This window comes from Mustelus asterias, chromosome 18 (genome assembly GCF_964213995.1).
Source record: "Mustelus asterias chromosome 18, sMusAst1.hap1.1, whole genome shotgun sequence".
Classification (NCBI taxonomy): Eukaryota; Metazoa; Chordata; class Chondrichthyes; order Carcharhiniformes; family Triakidae; genus Mustelus; species Mustelus asterias.
The window spans coordinates 90,529,654-90,551,992 of NC_135818.1; the positions used below are offsets into that span (position 1 = coordinate 90,529,654).

General features: G+C 45.8%; 1 protein-coding gene across 4 annotated transcripts in view; it reads left to right on the forward strand.

Moving 5' to 3' along the window:
* Nucleotides 1–11,884, forward strand: part of mlh3 (mutL homolog 3 (E. coli)) — a 59,081-nt gene extending 47,197 nt beyond the window's left edge. For 2 of the 4 annotated variants that reach the window (XM_078234566.1, XM_078234567.1), the window contains 2 exons: nt 5,381–5,532; nt 11,338–11,884. In XM_078234566.1, the coding sequence (XP_078090692.1) occupies nt 5,381–5,532; nt 11,338–11,409 (224 nt within the window). In that variant the 3' untranslated portion in view covers nt 11,410–11,884. The remainder of the gene's footprint in view (nt 1–5,380; nt 5,533–11,337) is intronic. The other 2 variants (XM_078234569.1, XM_078234568.1) reach the window with 1 other exon arrangement.
* Nucleotides 11,885–22,339: the final 10,455 nt, after the last annotated feature.

Genomic DNA, 22,339 nt, shown 5'->3' on the forward strand with positions numbered 1-22,339 from the left:
GGTCACTTTCTCAAAAAACTCAATAAGGTTAGTAAGGCACGACCTACCTGCCACAAAACCATGCTGACTATCACCTATCAATTCATTACTCTCCAAATAACTATAAATCCTATCCCTTATAATTTTTTCCAACATCTTGCCGACAACAGAAGTGAGACTCACCGGTCTATAATTCCCGGGGAAGTCTCTGTTCCCCTTCTTAAACAATGGGACAACATTCGCTAACCTCCAATCTTCTGGTACTATACCAGAGGCCAACGACGACCTGAAGATCAGAGCCAGAGGCTCTGCAATCACTTCTCTTGCCTCCCAGAGAATCCTTGGATAAATCCCATCCGGACCAGGGGATTTATCTATTTTCAGACCCTCCAGAATATCCTGCACATCCTCCTTATCAACTGTAATACTGTCTATTCTACTCCCTTGCAACCCAGTGTCCTCCTCAGCTATATTCATGTCCCCTTGCGTGAACACCGAAGAGAAATATTGGTTCAATGCTTCACCAATCTCCTCCGGTTCCACACATAACTTCCCTCTGCCATCTATAACTGGCCCTAAACTTGCCCTAACCAACCTTCTGTTCTTGACATACCTATAGAACGCCTTAGGATTCACTTTAACCCTATCCGCCAAAGTCTTCTCATGTCCCCTTTTAGCCCTTCTAAGCTCGCTCTTCAACTCCCTCTTAGCCAATCTAAAGCTTTCTAGTGCACTACCCGAGTGCTCACGTCTCATCCGAACATAAGCCTCCTTTTTCTTTTTAACCAACAAAGAAACTTTTTTGGTGCACCACGGTTCCCTAGCCCTACCAATTCCTCCTTGCCTGACAGGGACATACCTATCACAGACTCGCAGTAGCTGCTCCTTGAAAAAACTCCACATGTCGGACGTTCCCAGTCCCTGTAATCTCCTAGTCCAACCTATGTTTCCTAATTCTCTCCTAATAGCCTCATAATTACCCTTCCCCCAGCTAAAACCACTGGCCCGAGGTTCATGCCTATCCCTTTCCATCACTAAGGTGAACGTAACCGAATTGTGGTCACTATCACCAAAATGCACACCAACTTCCAAGTCTAGCACCTGGTCTGGCTCATTTCCCAGCACCAGATCCAATATAGCCTCACCTCTAGTTGGCCTGTCTACATACTGAGTCAAAAAACCTTCCTGCACGCTTTGAACAAAAACTGACCCCTCTAACGAGCTAGAGCTATAACAATTCCAGTCAATATTAGTCAAGTTAAAATCCCCCATAACAATTGCCCTATTACTTTCACTCCTAAGCAGGATTGACTCCGCAATCCTTTCCTCAACCTCTCTAGAACTTTTAGGAGGTCTATAAAAGACTCCCAACAGGGTGACCTCTCCTCTCCTATTTCTAATCTCCGCCCATACTACCTCAACAGATAAGTCCTCATCAAACCTCCTCTCTGACACTGTGATACAATCTCTGACCAATAATGCTACCCCTCCCCCTCTTCTACCTCCTTCCCTACTTCGACTAAAACATTTGAACCCCGGGACCTGCAGCATCCATTCCTGCCCCTGCTCTATCCATGTCTCTGAAATAGCCACAACATCGAAGTCCCAGGTACTGATCCACGCTGCAAGTTCACCCACTTTATTGCGAATACTCCTGGCATTGAAGTATACACATTTCAAACCCTGCTCCACCCCACCTCTGCAATGCCGTGCATTGCAGTCCCCATCCATGCATCCCTCACTTTCAGCCCCACTACTCAGGATCCCTCCCCCCCCCCGAATCAGTTTAAACCTCCCTGCATGGCCTTAGCAAATTTACCCCCCAGGATATTGGTCCCCTTCTGATTAAGGTGTAGACCATCCTTCTCATAGAGGTCACACCTTCCCCAGTACGAGCCCCAATTGCTTAAGTACCTGAACCCCTCCCTCCTGCACCATCCCCTCAGCCATGAATTCAAACCTTCCCTCTCCCTATTCCTCTCTAAACTATCCCGTGGTACAGGCAAGAGTCCAGAGATAACCACTCTGTCAGTCTTGGCCTTTAGTTTCCACCCCAACTCCATAAATCCCTGCCTAATATCCCCTTCCCCTATCCTCCCTATGTCGTGTGTCCCCACATGTACAATAACTTGTGGTTTATCTCCCTCCCCCCTAAGAGTCCTGAATACCCTGTCAGACACATCCCGGACCCCAGCCCCTGGTAGGCAACACACCAACCCTGAGTCCCTACCTTTAGTTCCGACCCTCCTATCTGTCCCCTTAATTGTGGAGTCCCCAATCACAAGGCCCAGTCTTTTACAGCCCCTAACCACCTGAGCTTTCTCACTCGGCTCACCCCCAGAGATCTGCTCTCTATGCTCAGTTGATTCCTCCTCAACTGTAGCCTCCAGCACCGAAAACCTATTATGGAGGGGAACCGCCCCAGGGGATTGTCTTCCCGATTGCTTCTTACCCCTCCTCCTGGCATTGACCCAAGCCTCATTTCTAGGAGTTACTATTTCTCTATAACTCCTATCAACTTCCACCTCCGCCTCCCGAATTATGCGGAGTTCCTCTACCTCCCCCTCCAGCTCCTTTACACGCTCCTCCAGAAGCTGCAATCTAATGCACTTCTTACAACTAAAATCTCCTGAAACACTACTGGATTTCCTCACCACATACATCCCACAGGAGATGCAGCATACTGCCTGAACTGCCATCCCTGAAGCCATTACCAGCAAGAAAAAAAGAAAACAAAAAACTTCCCCACACTTATAATTAGGTTAGAGGAGGATGGAAGGGTGGGATCCTCTACCAGTGTAGAGGATCGGGTATCTCCTCTGCACCAATTTATAGGGCTAGGGGCCCGAGAGAAAAAAAAACTACTACTGAGGGGGAACCACCCAGGTAACTGACTTTTAAAGTTAAAATAAAAACCCTTCCCAGACTCCTTTGCTGCCCACTTCTAGTTTTCACTTTAAACTTGAAAAACTGCTGTTAAAGTAAAGGCCAAAAAAAATACACACACTAGCTGACTAATTAAATAAATAAACAATTCAATTAATCCAATTAATCTCTTACCAGCACTGCTGCTTTTCAATCACCCCTCTCAGCTTGCTCCAGTGGATCAATGAAGAAGGAGGCCATTCAGCCCATCGAGCCTGCACCGGCAACAATCCCATCCAGGCCCTATCCCTGTAACCCCATGTATTTACCCTGCTGGTTCCTGTGCCAATAAAGGGCAATTTAGCATGGCCAATCAACCTAACTCGCAAGTCTTTGGAGTGTGGGAGGAAACCGGAGCACCTGGAGGAAACCCGTGCAGACATGGGGAGAACATGCAAACTCCACACAGACAGTGACCCAAGGCCGGAATTGAACCTGGATCCCTGGTGCTGTGAGGCAGCAGTACTAGCCACTGTCAGAGAATCATAGAATCATAGAGGTTTACAGCATGGAAACAGGCCCTTCGGCCCAACTTGTCCATGCCGCCCCCTTTTTAAAAAAAAACCCCTAAACTAATCCCAATTGCCCGCATTTGACCCATGTCCCTCTATACCTATCTTAACCATGTAACTATCTAAATGCTTTTTAAAAGACAAAATTGTACCCGCCTCTACTACTACCTCTGGCAGCTTGTTCCAGACACTCACCATCCTCTGTGTGAAAAAATTGCCCCTCTGGACACTTTTGTATCTCTCCCCTCGCACCTTAAACCTATGCCCTCTAGTTTCAGACTCCCCTAACTTTGGGAAAAAATATTGACTATCTAGCTGATCTGTGCCCCTCATTATTTTATAGACCTCGATAAGATCACCCCTCAGCTTCCTACGCTCCAGAGAAAAAAGTCCCAGTCTATCCAGCCCCTCCATATAACTCAATCCATCAAGTCCCGGTAGCATCCTAGTAAATCTTTTCTGCACTCTCTAGTTTAATAATATCCTTTCTATAATAGGGTGACCAGAATTGCACACAGTATTCTAAGTCTGGCCTTACCAATGTCTTGTACAACTTCAACAAGACATTCCAACTCCTGTATTCAATGTTCTGACCGATGAAACCAAGCATGCTGAATGCCTTCTTCACCACTCTGTCCACCTGTGACTCCATTTTCAAGGAGCTATGAACATGTACCCCAAGATCTCTTTGTTCTGTAACTCTCCCCAACGCCCTACCATTAACTGAGTAAGTCCTGCCCTGGTTCAATCTACCAAAATGCATCACCTCGCATTTGTCTAAATTAAACTCCATCTGCCATTCGTCAGCCCACTGGCCCAATTGATCAAGATCCTGTTGCAATTGGAGATAACTTTCTTCACTGTCCACTATGTCACCAATCTTGGTGTCATCTGCAAACTTACTAACCATGCCCCCTATATTCTCATCCAAGTCATTAATATAAATGACAAATAACAGTGGACCCAGCACTGATCCCTGAGGCACACCGCTGGTCACAGGCCTCCAGTTTGAAAAACAATTCTCTACAACCATCCTCTGGCTTCTGTCAAGAAGCTAATTTTGTATCCATTTAGATACCTCACCCTGGATCCCGTGAGATTTAACTTTATGCAACAACCTACCATGCGGTACCTTGTTAAAGGCCTTGCTAAAGTCCATGTAGACAACATCAACTGCACTGCCCTCATCTACCTTCTTGGTTACCCCTTCAAAAAACTCCATCAAATTCATGAGACATGATTTTCCGCTCACAAAACCATGCTGACTGTCCCTAATCAGTACTTGCGTCTCTAAATGCCTGTAGATCCTGTCTCTCAAAATACCTTCCAACAATTTACCCACCACAGATGTGAGGCTCACTGGCCTGTAGTTCCCAGACATTTCCCTGCAGCCCTTTTTAAACAAAGGCACAACATTTGCCACTTTCCAATCTTCAGGCACCTCACCCGTGACAATCGATGATTCAAATATCTCGGCTCGGGGACCCGCAATTTCCTCCCTAGCCTCTCACAATGTCCTGGGATACACTTCATCAGGTCCCGGGGATTTATCTACCTTGATGCGATTTAAGACTTCCAGCACCTCCTTCTCTGTAATATGTACACTCCTTAAGACATCACTATTTTATTTCCCCAAATTCCCTAACATCCATGCTTTTCTCAACAGTAAACACTGATGAGAAATATTCATTTAGGATCTCTCTCTCTCCCTTGTTACTCTTTTGCCCTTTATGTATTTGTAGAAGCTCTTTGGATTCTCCTTTGCCTTATCTGCCAAAACAATCTCGTGTCCCCTTTTTGCCCTCCTGATTTCTCTCTTAACTCTATTCCTACAGCCCCTATACTCTTCAAGGGATTCACTTGATCCCAGCTGCCTATGCATGTCATGTGCCACCGTGCTGCCCATATATAGTGAGTTGGCCCTCCGTCATGTCTGACTATGGTTTGCTGTGTGATATTGACAGGCGCTGTGAAATTTGGTGATGGATTGAGTGTAGAAGAGTGTAGAAGCCTAATGGAATCTCTCGCTAGCTGTGACCTGCCATTTCAGTGTGCTCACGGAAGACCATCCATACTACCTCTGGCAGACCTGGATCACCTGGAGATGGAAAAAGAGGTATGAGGATCAGGAGCTGAACATTCTATACATGTGCAAGCTAAACAAAGTGGAGATGTGATATGCACTACCTTGAACATTTATCCCCCACCCCACCTCCCCAATTCCTAATACCATCAACACATAGTTGCTGCAGTCTATAATGATACTGCAGCAACCCACCATGCTCCCTCAAGAGCTTCTTCCAAGCCCACAACCTCTACCACCCAGAAGGACAAGGACAGCAGACACATGGGAACTCCACCACCTGGAAGTTCCCCTCCTAGCCATTCCCCATGCTGACTTGGAAATGAATCACCATTCTTTCACCAGGTCAAACATGATTTCACTTTTATAAAACTATGCTGACTCTCCCAAACTAGGTTGCAATTGTAATAACCAAAGCTCATTGTGACTGACCTATATCATCAATACTGCATCGGCTTAAGGGAGCAACTTGATAGGCTGAGTGTGCTGTAGTATTCTTACCAAGTCTCTAGAAGCATAGGAAATATGAACAGGAGTGGACCATTCAGCCTCTCAAGCCTCCTCCACTATTCAATTAGATCACAACTGATCTTCTACCTCAATGCCATCTTCCCGTGCTGTCCCCATATCCTTGATACCTTTACTATCTAGTAATCTATTGATCTCTGCCTTGCACATACTTGATGTCTGAGCCTCCACAGCCCTATGGGGTAGAGAATTCCAAAAATTCACCATCTGTATAAAGAAATTCCTCATCTCAGTCCTAAATGGCCTGCTCCTTATCCTGAGTCTGTGTACCCTGATTCTAGACTCCCCCGCCAAGTGAAACATCCTTCCTGCATCTACTTTGTCAAGGCCTGTATTTGTATATGTCAGTGAGATTACTCTTTATTAACAAAATAAAATTACAGCACAGGAACAGGCTCTTCGGCCCTCCAAGCCTGCACTAACCATGCTGCCCGACTGAACTAAAGCCCCCTACCCTTCCAGGCACCATATCCCTCTATTCCCATCCTATTCATTTATTTGTCAAGACACCCCTTAAAACTCACTATCATATCCGCTTCCATTACCTCCCCCGGCAATGAGTTCCAGGCACCCACCACCCTCCATGTAAAAAAACTTGCCTTGTACATCTCCTTTAAACCTTGCCCCTCGCACCTTAAACCTATACCCCCTAGTAATTGACTCTTCCACCCTGGGAAAAAGCTTCTGACTATCCACTCTATCCATGCCTCTCATAATCTTGTAGACTTCTATCAGGTTGCCCCTCAACCTCCGTTGTTCCAGTGAGAACAAACCAAGTTTCTCCAACCTCTTCTCATAGCTAATGCCCTCCATTCCAGGCAACATCCTGGTAAATCTTTTCTGTACCCTCTCCAAAGCCTCCACATCCTTCTGGTAGTGTAGCGACCTGAATTGAACACTAAGTCAAAGTGCGGCCTAAGATTCTATAAAGCTGCAACATGACTTGCCAATTTTTAAACTCAGTGCCCCAGCCGATAAAGGCAAGCATGCCGTATGCCTTTTTGACTATCTTCTCTACCTGTGTTGTCACTTTCAGTGACCTGTGTACCTGTACACCCAGATCCCTCTGCCTATCAATGCTCTTAAGGGTTCTGCCATTTACTGTATATTTCCTCTCTATATTAGACCTTCCAAAATGCATTATCTCACATTTGTCCAGATTAAACTCCATTTGCTATCTCTCCGCCCAAGTCTCTGTATCCTGCTGTATCCTCTGATGGTCCTCATCGCTATCCGCAAATCCACCAACCTTTGTGTCATCTGCAAACTTACTAATCAAACCAGTTACATTTTCCTCCAAATCATTTATATATATATATTACAAACAGCAAAGGTCCCAGCACTGATCCCTGAGAAATAGTGGGAACTTGTGTATGGAGTCAGTAGAGATAGGCGAGGTGATGAATGAATACTTTTCTTCAGTGTTCACCAAGGAGAGGGGCCATGTTTTTGAGGAAGAGAAGGTGTTACAGGCTAATAGGCTGGAGGAAATAGATATTCAGAGGAAGGATGACCTGGCAGTTTTGAATAAACTGAAGGTCGATAAGTCCCCTGGGCCTGATGAAATGTATCCTAGGATTCTTTGAAGGCAAGGGATGAGATTGCAGAGCCTTTGGCTTTGATCGTTGGGTCCTCGCTGTCCACGGGGATAGTGCCAGAGGACTGGAGAATGGCGAATGTTGTTCCTCTGTTTAAAAAAGGGAATGGAAATGACCCTGGTAATTATAGACCGGTTAGTCTTACTTCGGTGGTTGGTAACTTGATGGAAAAGGTCCTTAGGGATGGGATTTACAACCATTTAGAAAGATGCGGATTAATCCGGGATAGTCAGCACGGATTCGTGAAGGGCAAGTCGTGCCTCACAAATTTGATTGAATTTTTTGAGGAGGTAACTAAGTGTGTTGATGAAAGTAGGGCAGTTGATGTCATATACATGGATTTTAGTAAGGCGTTTGATAAGGTCCCCCATGGTCGGCTTATGATGAAAGTGAGGAGGTGTGGGATAGAGGGAAAGTTGGCCGATTGGATAGGTAACTGGCTGTCTGATCGAAGACAGAGGGTGGTGGTGGATGGAAAATTTTCGGATTGGAGGCAGGTTGCTAGCGGAGTGCCACAGGGATCAGTGCTTGGTCCTCTGCTCTTTGTGATTTTTATTAATGACTTAGAGGAGGGGGCTGAAGGGTGGATCAGTAAATTTGCTGATGACACCAAGATTGGTGGAGTAGTGGATGAGGTGGAGGGCTGTTGTAGGCTGCAAAGAGACATAGATAGGATGCAAAGCTGGGCTGAAAAATGGCAAATGGAACTTAACCCTGATAAATGTGAGGTGATTCATTTTGGTAGGACTAATTTAAATGTGGATTACAGGGTCAAAGGTAGGGTTCTGAAGACTGTGGAGGAACAGAGAGATCTTGGGGTCCATATCCACAGATCTCTAAAGGTTGCCACTCAAGTGGATAGAGCTGTGAAGAAGGCCTATAGTGTGTTAGCTTTTATTAACAGGGGGTTGGAGTTTAAGAGCCTTGGTGAGACCACATTTGGAATATTGTGTGCAGTTCTGGTCACCTCACTATAAGAAGGATGTGGAAGCACTGGAAAGAGTGCAGAGGAGATTTACCAGGATGCTGCCTGGTTTGGAGGGTAGGTCTTATGAGGAAAGGTTGAGGGAGCTAGGGCTGTTCTCTCTGGAGCGGAGGAGGCTGAGGGGAGACTTAATAGAGGTTTATAAAATGATGAAGGGGATAGATAGAGTGAACGTTCAAAGACTATTTCCTCGGGTGGATGGAGCTATTACAAGGGGGCATAACTATAGGGTTCGTGGTGGGAGATACAGGAAGGATATCAGAGGTAGGTTCTTTACGCAGAGAGTGGTTGGGGTGTGGAATGGACTGCCTGCAGTGATAGTGGAGTCAGACACTTTAGGAACATTTAAGCGGTTATTGGATAGGCACATGGAGCACACCAGGATGATAGGGAGTGGGATAGCTTGATCTTGGTTTCAGATAAAGCTCGGCACAACATCGTGGGCCGAAGGGCCTGTTCTGTGCTGTACTGTTCTATGTTCTATGTTCTATACCACTTGTCACAGTCCTCCATTCAGAAAAGCACCCTTCCACTGCTATCCTCTTGTCTTCGATGGCCAAACCAGTTCTGTATTCATCTTGCCAGCTCACCTCTGATCCCATGCAACTTCACCTTCTGCACCAGTCTGCCATGAGGAACCTTGTCTAAGGCCTTACTGAAGTCCATGTAGACAACATCCACTGCCCTACCCTCATCAATCATCTTCGTCACTTCCTTGAAAAACTCGATCAAGTTGGTGAGACACGACCTCCCCTTCACAAAACCATGTTGCCTATCACTAATACATCTACTTATTTCCAAGAGGGAGTAAATCCTGTCTCGAAGAATCCTCTCCAATAATTTTCCTACCACTGACATAAGGCTCACCGTCCTGTAATTACCTGGATTAGCCTTGCTACCCTTCTTAAACAAAGGAACAACATTGGCTATTCTCCAATCCTCTGGGACCTCCCCTGTAAGAAGTCTCACAGCACCAGGTTAAAGTCCAACAGGTTTATTTGGTAGCACAAGCCACTAGCTTTCGGAGCGCTGCCTCTTCATCAGGTGAGTGGGAGTTCTGTTCACAAACAGGTCATATAAAGACACAGTCAATTTTTTGTAATGGTGTTGTGAGACTTCTTACTGTGTTTACCCCAGTCCAACGCCGGCATCTCCACATCATGACCTCCCCTGTAGCCAGTGAGGATACAAAGATTTCTCTCAAGCCCTAGCAATTTCCTCCCTTGCCTTTCTCAGTATTTTGAGGTATTTTCCATCAGGCCCTGTCTACCTTAATGTTTCTCAAGAACCCCAATACGTCCTCCAATACCTCCTTATTCTTTTAATCTCTAGAGAATACAGGCCCAGTTTCCTCAAACTCCTCATAGAACAATCCCGCTTTTTAGGAATCAAAATAGTGAATCGTTGTTGCACTCTCTCTATGGAGATCAATACTGTACACAATCCTCCAGGAGACCTTTCCCCAAGGCTCTCTATACCATTGCAGCAAGACATCTTTACTCCTATAAACAAATCTTCTTGCAATAAAGGTTAACATACCATTTGTGATTCTAATTGTTTGCTGCATCTGCATGTAAGCTTTAGTGACTCAAGAACAAAGACACCCAGGTGCCTTTCAAACATCAACACTTCGCAATCTCTCACCATTTAATACTCTACCTTTCTGTTTTTTCTACCAAAGTGGAAACTTCACACTTATTCACATTATATTCCATTTGCCATGTTCTTGTCCATTTAGATTGTCTTAAATTCCCTTGAAGCCTCCTTATATCCTCCGCACAACTTCTATTCCCACCTATTTTAATGTCATCAGCAAATTGGAAACAGTATAAAGAAAGCAAAATATTGTGGATGTTGAAAATCTGAAACAAAAACAGAAAATGCTGGAAAAAAGTCAGCAGGCCAGTCTGGCAGCATCCCTGGAGAGAGAAATAGAATTAACATTTTGAGTCCATTTGACTGGAAATGTTATATTTGGTCCCCACATCCAAATCATTGATCTAGATTGTGAATGGCTGGGATCCAAGCAGTGATCCTTGTGGTACCCAGCTAAATATCAGCCTGCCTAGCTGAGAATGACCTGTATAGTCTTACTTTATTTGCTGTCCTTCAACCAGTTCTCAATCCACCTCAGTACATTTCCCCAAATCCCATGTGCTCTCCTTTTCTTTCGGATCTTATCTAAATTGGGACCTCCTGAAAGTCCAAACACACCCCATCCACTGGTTCCCCCTTACTTATTCAGTTAGTTTACATTCTCAACAAATTCCCACGGGTTTGTCAAACGTGTTTTCCCTTTCATTAATCCATGTTGACTCCTTCCACTCCGACCTTTATTTTCTAAATGTTCAGTTATAGTGTCTTTTACAATAGATTCTAGCATTTTCCCTGCTGCTGATGTTAGGCTAACAGGTCTGAAGTTCCCTGTTTTCTCTCTCCACCCACACCATCCCATTTGCTTAACCACTGGGCTTACACTGAGATTCTATTAGATTTGAGCATTTTCTGTTACTGATGTCAGGCTAACAGCCGAGAATTCCAATTTCCCCTCTTCCTGTGCCAGGGGAAAGTGATATGTATTATGTGCCGTATTATAGTGTCTATATATCAACACATGATTAGATTTCAGCCTGTTCTTCATTCCTGACAACATTTTATACCCACTTGAACCCTTGATTAGGTTCATCCTCTAGATGGTTATTTTTTCATGTTTATTCTGATCCCTAGGTTCATCATAGACCAAATTTACAAAAACTGCACAGGTTGTGTGAAGTGCAGCTGAACAGTGAAAGCGTTTAATTGTCTGCGGTGATGGACCAAGTCTCTGGCTGGGTGAATCTTCACCTGAGGTTTCTTGTGGTGACCAGTACTCCACCATCACTTGATCACGTCAGCACTTGGTTTCCTGTCCATCCAAATGTGAAAGGGATAAAGCCTCTCATAACCTCCCCTTGCGGCAGGGTCCGTGCTGCCTCTGCCTGATGGATTGAGTGGGAAGGAATGGTGTCATCCATTTGGATATTTTGCTGTCAAGCTGAGTGGCTTGGATGGCTGTTGGTGAAGAGCAATGACCATGGACAGTACCTATTGACACTGATATTCGACAGTACTTGGGAGCAGGACTCTCCCTCTGTGCCAGAAACTGCTTCTAGTAAACCTTACAAACCTGTGTGACAGTTGTCATCACAGCGATCCATTGTTTGTTTGATGTGCATTTCATGATTACTTCTTATTAATGAACTATTTATTCCAATAAATGTTAAAGAGTAGGCTGCATGCTGTGATGGTTCATTCTGATCAACTATTTCGCAGCAGTCTGGTGACATTGGGGGTAGTGCAATTTGCAAGGCTATCCCATTCGTTCTCTCACCTTGTCTGTCTTTTTAATTTTACGATGTGGAGATGCCGGCGTTGGACTGGGGTAAACACAGTAAGAAGTATCACAACACCAGGTTAAAGTCCAACGGGTTTGTTTGGTAGCAAAAGCCACTAGCTTTCGGAGCGCTGCCCCTTCGTCAGGTGAGTGGGCGTTCTGTTCACAAACAGGGCATATAAAGACACAAAATCAATTTACAAAATAATGGTTGGAATGCGAGTCTTTACAGGTAATCAAGTCTTAAAGGTACAGACAATGTGAGTGGAGAGAGCGTTAAGCACAGGGTAAAGAGATGTGTATTGTCTCCAGACAGGACAGTTAATGAGATTTTGCAAGCCCAGACAAGTTGTGGGGGTTACAGATAGTGTGACATGAATCCAAGATCCCGGTTGAGGCTGTCCTCACGTGTGCGGAACTTGGCTATCAGTCTCTGCTCAGCGACTCTGCGTTGTCGTGTGTCGTGAAGGCCGCCTTGGAGAACGTTTACCCGAAGATCAGAGGCCAAATGCCCGTGACTGCTGAAGTGTTCCCCAACAGGAAGAGAACGCTCTTGCCTGGTGATTGTCGATGATACTCTTGCAACTCGGCCAGCGTTGTCTACCTGATTCGCTGCAGGAAAGGGTGTCCCAAGGCATGGTACATTGGGGAGATCATGCAGACGCTACGACAACGGATGAATGAACACCGCTGAACAATCACCAGGCAAGAGTGTTTTCTTCCTGTTGGGGAACCCGGTGTTGTGAGACTTCTTACTGTTTTTAATTTTACACCATGCTTCCACTTTTGATCTTAGGCTCCTGTAGTGTTTTGATGCATATATAAAGACTGACAAATCCCCAGGGAATCTATCCAAGGCTGCTCAGGGAGACGAGAGATGAAATCGCTGGGCCTCTGACGCAAATCTTTGTCTCGTCACTGTATGCAGGTGAGGTCCCAGAGGATTGGAGGATAGCTAATGTGGTCCCGTTATTTAAGAAGGGTAGGAAGGATAACCCGGGTAATTATAGGCCGGTGAGCTTGACGTCCGTGGTGGGGAAGTTGTTGGAGAAGATTTTTAGAGATAGGATGTATGCGCATTTAGAAAGGAATAAACTCATTAACGATAGTCAGCATGGTTTTGTGAGAGGAAGGTCATGCGTCACTAACCTGGTGGAGTTTGTTGAAGAAGTGACCAGAATGGTTGACGAAGGAAGGGCCGTGGATGTCGTCTATATGGACTTTAGTAAAGCATTTGACAAAGTCCCTCATGGTAGGCTGGTGAAAAAGGTTGGATCTCATGGGATAAAGGGGGAGGTGGCTTGATGGGTGGAGAACTGGCTTGGTCACAGAAGACGGAGGGTGGTAGTGGAAGGGTCTTTTTCCGGCTGGAGGCCTGTGACTAGTGGTGTTCCGCAGGGCTCTGTATTGGGACCTCTGCTGTTTGTGATTTATATAAACGATCTGGAAGAAGGTGTAACTGGGGTGATCAGTAAGTTTGCGGACGACACAAAATTGGCAGGACTTGCAGATAGTGAGGAGCATTGTCAGAAGCTACAGAAGGATATAGATCGGCTGGAAATTTGGGCAAAGAAATGGCAGATGGAGTTCAATCCTGATAAATGCGAAGTGATGCATTTTCGTAGAAATAATGTAGGGAGGAGCTATACGATAAATGGCAGAACCATAGAGGGTGTAGATACGCAGAGGGACCTGGGGGTGCAAGTCCACAGATCCTTGAAGGTGACGTCACAGGTGGAGAAGGTGGTGAAGAAGGCATATGGCATGCTTGCCTTTATAGGACGGGGCATAGAGTATAAAAGTTGGGGTCTGATGTTGCAGATGTATAGAACGTTGATTCGGCCGCATTTGGAATACTGCGTCCAGTTCTGGTCGCCACACTACCAGAAGGACGTGGAGGCTTTGGAGAGAGTACAGAGGAGGTTTACCACGATGTTGCCTGGTATGGAGGGGCTTAGTTATGAGGAGAGATTTGGTAAACTGGGGTTGTTCTCACTGGAAAGACGGAGGATGAGGGGAGACTTAATAGAGGTGTATAAAATTATGAAAAGCATAGATAGGGTGAACAGTGGGAAGCTTTTCCCCAGGTCGGTGGTGACGTTCACGAGGGGTCATAGGTTCAAGGTGAAGGGGGGGGGAGGTTTAACACAGATATCAGAAGGACATATTTTACACAGAGGGTGGTGGGGGCCTGGAATGCGCTGCCAGGCAAGGTGGTGGAGGTGGACACACTGGGAACGTTTAAGACTTATCTAGATAGCCATATGAACGGAGTGGGAATGGAGGGATACAAAAGAATGGTCTAGTTTGGACCAGGGAGCGGCACGGGCTTGGAGGGCCGAAGGGCCTGTTCCTGTGCTGTATTGTTCTTTGTTCTTTGTGCAGCTCAAGGAACAGGACCTCAGCCTTCTGGGCTCAGCCGAGTTCAGCTATTTCAGATCTGCCCCCATTTTCTTTCATTTTTCCTTTTTAATGGAAACTGTTCACGATTCTGCCAGTTACACCTCCATTGGACCTTTTATTTATTTACATGTCCCATTATCATCCCTTTTGTCATTTAATCTCTCCTGCCTTCCACCGATCACAAACCTTCCCTTTTATCCTGCCATCCTCCTCACCCCATTCACTTGCTTAAGCTTTGTTATATTTCTAATTTTTCCAGTTCTGATGAAGAGTTAATACCATTTCTCTGTAGACTTTCTGCCAGACTTGCTGAGTGTTTCCTGCATTTTCTGCTTCTTTAGCACTCACCTTTGCTTGGTTTTGTACCCTTGCCTTTTCTTGGCACCAGCTGCTCTGATGGGTGAAGGCAGAAGCATTATTGAGAATTGACTGCTCAATTACTGCATGTGTGGGGTTGGTAGCACACATGAACACTGGAACCCATCAACTCCCAAATCCATCTTCATAATTTCTGCAATTCCATATTTGAATCTCCGACAGGTTTCTATCCCACTAAGGTTCAGAGAGCTTGGCGAAGATAGGGATCTAGATGAGTATACGGCTTGTAGGAAGGGACTAAAGAAGGAAATTAGGAGAGCCAGAAGGGGTCACGAGAAGGCCTTGGCAAATAGAATTAAGGAAAACCCTAAGGCGTTCTATAAATATGTGAAGGGTAAAAGGATGAGACGTGAAGGAATAGGGCCTATAAAAGGTGAAGGCGGGAAAATCTGTACGGAACCAGTAGAAATGTCAGAGGTGCTTAATGAGTATTTTGTCTCGGTTTTCACAGAGGAGAAGGACATGGGTAGATGTACTGTGGGCTTGCGGTGGACCGAGATTGAGTATGTGGACTTTAACAAAGAGGTTGTGCTGGAATCTTTGAATGGCATTAAGGGGTCGCGCTACTAATAAGAGATAATATCAAGGTAGTACTGAGGGATGACATAGGCTCTGAGGAACAAAACGTGGAATCATTATGGGTAGAGATGAGGAATAGTAGAGGGAGAAAGACACTAGTAGGTGTGGTATATAGGCCCCCAAATAATAATGTTGAGGTAGGGAGGGCTATAAACAAGCAGATAAGGGATGCGTGTAAAAACGGAACGGCAATAATTATGGGGGACATCAACATGTACATTGACTGGCAGACTCAAGTCGGTAAGGGTGGAATGGAGGAAGAGTTCTTAGAATGCTGTCGGGATAGTTTCCTTGAACAGCATGTTACGGAACCGACGAGGGAACAAGCTATTTTGGATCTGGTATTGTGTAACGAGGTAGGTAGAATTAAGGATCTTATTGTGAAGGACCCTCTTGGGTCTAGTGACCACAATATGGTCGAATTTCTGATTCAGATGGAAGAGGAGAAAGTTTGGTCCCAAACCAGTGTCCTCTGTTTGAACAGAGGGAAATATGATAGGATGAGGGATGAATTGGCTAAGGTAGACTGGGAGAGCAGGCTGGCAGGTAGGATAGCTGAGGAACAGTGGAGGATTTTTAAGGAGATCCTTCTCAGTTCTCAGCAAAAATATATTCCAGCAAAAAACAAGGATTGTAAGAAAAGGGAGAACCAGCTGTGGATAACGAAGGAAATAAAGGAGAGTATTAAAATAAAAACAGCTGCGTACAGAGTGGCCAAAAATAGTGGAGAAACAAGTGATTGGGAAACATTTAAGAAACAACAAAGAGAGACTAAGAAAGCGATAAAGAAAGGAAGGATAGACTATGAAGCTAGGCTAGCAATTAATATAAAAAATGATAGTAAAAGTTTTTATAAATATATAAAAAGGAATAGAGTGGCTAGAGTGAATGTTGGACCCTTGGAGGACGAGAGGGGGGAGTTAATAGTGGGAAATGAGAATATGGCTGAGTCTTTAAATAAGTTTTTTGTGTCGGTCTTCACGGTGGAGGACACAAATAGTTTGCCAAATATTAACGATAGAGGGTTGGCTGCAGGAGAAATACTTAATACAATTAATGTTACCAGAGAGGCAGTGCTGGGTAGACTAATGGGACTGAAGGTGGACAAGTCCCCGGGTCCGGATGGAATGCATCCCAGGGTATTGAAAGAAATGTCAGAGGTAATAGTGGATGCGTTAGTGATTATTTATCAAAACTCGTTGCATTCTGGGGTAGTGCCGGTTGATTGGAAAACGGCTAATGTTACGCCGCTGTTTAAAAAAGGAAGGAGACAAAAGGCGGGGAACTATAGGCCGGTCAGCTTAACGTCTGTAGTAGGGAAAATGCTGGAATCCATTATTAAAGAGGAGATAGCAGGGCATCTGGATAGAAATGGTTCGATCAATCAGACGCAGCATGGATTCATGAGGGGAAAGTCGTGCTTGACAAACATGTTGGATTTTTATGAAGATGTGACTAGGGCGGTTGATGGAGGAGAACCGGTGGATGCGGTGTTTTTGGATTTCCAAAAGGCGTTTGATAAGGTGCCCCATAAAAGGCTGCTGAAGAAGATTAGGGCACACGGAGTTGGGGGTAGTGTGTTAAAGTGGATTGGGGACTGGCTATCCGACAGGAAGCAAAGAGTCGGAATAAATGGGTGTTTTTCCGGTTGGAGGAAGGTAACTAGTGGCGTGCCGCAGGGATCGGTACTCGGGCCGCAACTGTTTACCATTTATATAGATGATCTAGAGGAGGGGACGGAGTGTAGGGTAACGAAGTTTGCAGACGACACAAAGATAAGTGGAAAAGTGAATCGTGTGGAGGATGGAGAAGATCTGCAGAGAGATTTGGACAGGCTGAGTGAGTGGGCGAGGATATGGCAAATGGAGTATAACGTTGATAAATGCGAGGTTATACACTTTGGAGGAAATAATAACAAATGGGATTACTATCTCAATGGAAACAAATTAAAACATGCTACCGTGCAAAGGGACCTGGGGGTCCTTGTGCATGAGACGCAAAAGCCCAGTCTGCAGGTACAACAGGTGATCAAGAAGGCAAATGGGATGTTGGCCTATATTGCGAGGGGGATAGAATATAAAAGCAGGGATGTCTTGATGCACCTGTACAGGGCATTGGTGAGGCCGCAGCTGGAATACTGTGTGCAGTATTGGTCCCCTTATATGAGGAGGGATATATTGGCATTGGAGGGAGTGCAGAGAAGGTTCACCAGGTTGATACCGGAGATGAGGGGTTTGGATTATGAGGAGAGGCTGAGGAGATTGGGTTTGTACTCGTTGGAGTTTAGAAGGATGAGGGGGGATCTTATGGAGACTTATAAGATAATGCGGGGGCTGGATAGGGTGGAGGCGGAGAGATTCTTTCCACTTAGTAAGGAAGTTAAAACTCGAGGACACAGCCTCAAAATAAAGGGGGGTCGGTTTAAGACAGAGTTGAGGAGGAACTTCTTCTCCCAGAGGGTGGTGAATCTCTGGAATTCTCTGCCCACTGAGGTGGTGGAGGCTACCTCGCTGAATATGTTTAAAGCGCGGATGGATGGATTCCTGATCGGTAAGGGAATTAAGGGTTATGGGGATCAGGCGGGTAAGTGGTACTGATCCACGTCAGATCAGCCATGATCTTATTGAATGGCGGGGCAGGCTCGAGGGGCTAGATGGCCTACTCCTGCTCCTATTTCTTATGTTCTTATAAGTCGCCAGGTCCGGATGGGATGTACCCCAGGTTACTGTGGGAGACGAGGGAAGAGATTGCAGAGCCTCCGGCGATGATCTTTGCATCGTCGATGGAGACGGGAGAGGTGCCGGAGGATTGCGGATGTGGTTCCTATTTTCAAGAAGGGGAATAGGGATAGCCCAGGAAATTACCGACCGGTGTGTCTAATCTCAGTGGTTGGTAAGCTGATGGAGAAGATCCTGAGGGAAAAGATTTATGAGCATTTAGAGAGGTTTAGTATGCTCAAGAATACTCAGCATAGCTTTGTCAGAGGCAGATCGTGCCTTACGAGCCTGGTGGAGTTCTTCGAAAATGTGACTAAACACATTGACGAAGGGAAAGCGGTAGATGTGGTTTATATGGATTTTAGCAAGGCGTACAATAAGGTCCCCCATGCAAGGCTTCTAGAAAAAGTGAGTGGGCATGGGATCCAAGGGGCTGCTGCCCTGTGGATCCAAAACTGGCTTGCCCAAAGGAGGCAGAGAGTGTGTATAGATGGGTCTTTTTCTAAATGGAGGTCGGTCACCAGTGGTGTGCCCCAGGGATCTGTTCTGGGACCCTTGCTGTTTGTCATTTTCATAAATGACCTGGATGAGGAAGTGGAGGGACAAGGTAGATGAACTTGGGGCGTGGATTGGTACTTGGGACTACGATGTTGTGGCCATTACGGAGGCGTGGGTAGAACAAGGACAGGAATGGTTGTTGGACGTTCCGGGCTATAGATGTTTCACTAAGTGTAGGGAAGCTGGTAAAAGAGGTGGAGGAGTGGCATTGTTAATCAAGGATAGTTTAACGGCTGCGGAAAGGCACTTCGTGGGGGATCTGCACACTGAGGTAATATGGGCTGAAGTTAGAAATAGGAAAGGAGCGGTCACGTTGCTAGGAGTTTACTATAGGCCCCCAAATAGTAATAGAGATGTGGAGGAAGAAATTGCTAAGCAGATTATGGATATGTGTGGGGGTCACAGGGTAGTTGTCATGGGGGACTTTAACTTTCCAAATATTGATTGGAACCTTTGTAGGTCAAATAGTTTGGATGGGGCAGTTTTTGTGCAGAGTGTGCGGGAGGGTTTCCTGACACAATATGTGGATGGGCCGACTAGAGGTGAGGCCAAATTGGATTTGGTACTGGGAAATGAACCGGGCCAAGTGTTAGATTTGGTTGTGGGAGAGCAATTTGGAGATAGTGACCACAATTCGGTGTCTTTTGTTATTGCAATGGACAGGGATAGGGCCGTACGGCAGGGCAAGGTTTACAATTGGGGGAGGGGTAATTATGATGCGATTAGGCAAGAATTAGGGGGCATAAGTTGGGAACAGAAACTGTCAGAGAAAGGAACTAATGAAAAGTGGAACTTTTTCAAGGAACAAATACTGGATGTCCTTGATAGGTATGTTCCTGTCAGGCAGGGAGGAAATGGCCGAGTGAGGGAACCATGGTTCACAAAAGAGGTGGAATGTCTTGTGAAAAGGAAGAGGGAAGCTTATGTAGGGATGAGGAAACAAGGTTCAGATGGCTCGATTGAGGGTTACAAGTTAGCAAGGAATGAGCTGAAAAAGGGGCTTAGGAGAGCTAGGAGGGGACATGAGAAGTCCTTGGCGGGTCGGATCAAGGAAAACCCCAAGGCTTTTTACTCTTATGTGAGGAATAAAAGAATGACCAGGGTGAGGTTAGGGCCGGTCAAGGACAGTAGTGGGAACTTGTGTATGGAGTCAGTAGAGATAGGCGAGGTGATGAATGAATACTTTTCTTCAGTGTTCACCAAGGAGAGGGGCCATGTTTTTGAGGAAGAGAAGGTGTTACAGGCTAATAGGCTGGAGGAAATAGATATTCGGAGGGAGGATGTCTTGGCAGTTTTGAATAAACTGAAGGTCGATAAGTCCCCTGGGCCTGATGAAATGTATCCTAGGATTCTGTGGGAGGCAAGGGATGAGATTGCAGAGCCTTTGGCGTTGATCTTTGGGTCCTCGCTGTCCACGGGGATGGTGCCAGAGGACTGGAGAATGGCGAATGTTGTTCCTCTGTTTAAGAAAGGGAATAGAAATGACCCTGGTAATTATAGACCGGTTAGTCTTACTTCGGTGGTTGGTAAATTGATGGAAAGGGTCCTTAGGGATGGGATTTACGACCATTTAGAAAGATGCGGATTAATCCGAGATAGTCAGCACGGATTCGTGAAGGGCAAGTCGTGCCTCACAAATTTGATAGAATTTTTTGAGGAGGTAACTAAGTGTGTTGATGAAGGTAGGGCAGTTGATGTCATATACATGGATTTTAGTAAGGCGTTTGATAAGGTCCCCCATGGTCGGCTTATGATGAAAGTGAGGAGGTGTGGGATAGAGGGAAAGTTGGCCGATTGGATAGGTAACTGGCTGTCTGACCGAAGACAGAGGGTGGTGGTCGATGGAAAATTTTCGTATTGGAGGCAGGTTGCTAGCGGTGTGCCGCAGGGATCAGTGCTTGGTCCTCTGCTCTTTGTGATTTTTATTAATGACTTAGAGGAGGGGGCTGAAGGGTGGATCAGTAAATTTGCTGATGACACCAAGATTGGTGGAGTAGTGGATGAGGTGGAGGGCTGTTGTAGGCTGCAAAGAGACATAGATAGGATGCAAAGCTGGGCTGAAAAATGGCAAATGGAGTTTAACCCTGATAAATGTGAGGTGATTCATTTTGGTAGGACAAATTTAAATGTGGATTACAGGGTCAAAGGTAGGGTTCTGAAGACTGTGGAGGAACAGAGAGATCTTGGGGTCCATATCCACAGATCTCTAAAGGTTGCCAGTCAAGTGGATAGAGCTGTGAAGAAGGCCTATAGTGTGTTAGCTTTTATTAACAGGGGGTTGGAGTTTAAGAGCCGTGGGGTTATGCTGCAACTGTACAGGACCTTGGTGAGACCACATTTGGAATATTGTGTGCAGTTCTGGTCACCTCACTATAAGAAGGATGTGGAAGCGCTGAAAAGAGTGCAGAGGAGATTTACCAGGATGCTGCCTGGTTTGGAGGGTAGGTCATATGAGGAAAGGTTGAGGGAGCTAGGGCTGTTCTCTCTGGAGCGGAGGAGGCTGAGGGGAGACTTAATAGAGGTGTATAAAATGATGAAGGGGATAGATAGAGTGAACGTTCAAAGACTATTTCCTCGGGTGGATGGAGCTATTACAAGGGGGCATAACTATAGGGTTCGTGGTGGGAGATACAGGACGGATATCAGAGGTAGGTTCTTTACGCAGAGAGTGGTTGGGGTGTGGAATGGACTGCCTGCAGTGATAGTGGAGTCAGACACTTTAGGAAGCGGTTTATTTAAGCGGTTATTGGATAGGCACATGGAGCACACCAGGATGATAGGGAGTGGGATAGCTTGATCTTGGTTTCAGATAAAGCTCGGCACAACATCGTGGGCCGAAGGGCCTGTTCTGTGCTGTACTGTTCTATGGAGGGATGGGTTGGTATGTTTGCCGACGACACGAAGGTTGGTGGGGTTGTGGATAGTCTGGAGGGATGTCAGAAGTTACAGAGGGACATAGATAGGATGCAAGACTGGGCGGAGAAGTTTGCAGATGGACTTCAACCCAGATAAATGCGTAGTGGTCTATTTTGGCAGGTCAAATGGGATGAAGGAGTAGAATATAAAGGGAAAGACTCTTAGTATTGTAGAGGATCAGAAGGACCTTGGGGTCCGGGTCCATAGGACTCTAAAATCGGCCCCACAGGTGGATGAGATGGTTAAGAAGGCGTATGGTGTGCTGGCCTTTATCAATCGAGGGATTGAGTTTAGGAGTCCGGGGATAATGATGCAGCTATATAAGACCCTCGTCAGACCCCACTTGGAGTACTGTGCTCAGTTCTGGTCGCTCATTACAGGAATGATGTGGAAAAGATTGAAAGAGTGCAGAGGAGATTTACAAGGATGTTGCCTTATGAGGATAGGCTGAGGGAACTCGGTCTTTTCTCCTTGGAGAGACGTAGGATGAGAGGAGACCTAATAGAGGTATAGAAGATGTTGAGAGGCATAGATCGGGTGGACTCTCAAGAGGCTTTTTCCCAGGGTGGAAATGGCTGCTACGAGAGGACACAGGTTTAAGGTGCTGCGGTGTAGGTACAGGGGAAATGTTAGGGAGAAGTTTTTCACACAGGGTGGTGGGCGAGTGGAATCGGCTGCCGTCAGTGGTGGTGGAGGCAAACTCAATAGGGTCTTTTAAGAGACTCCTGGATGAGTACATGGGACTTAATAGGATGGAGGGTTATCGGTAGGCCTAAAAGATAGGGATATGTTCGGCACAACTTGT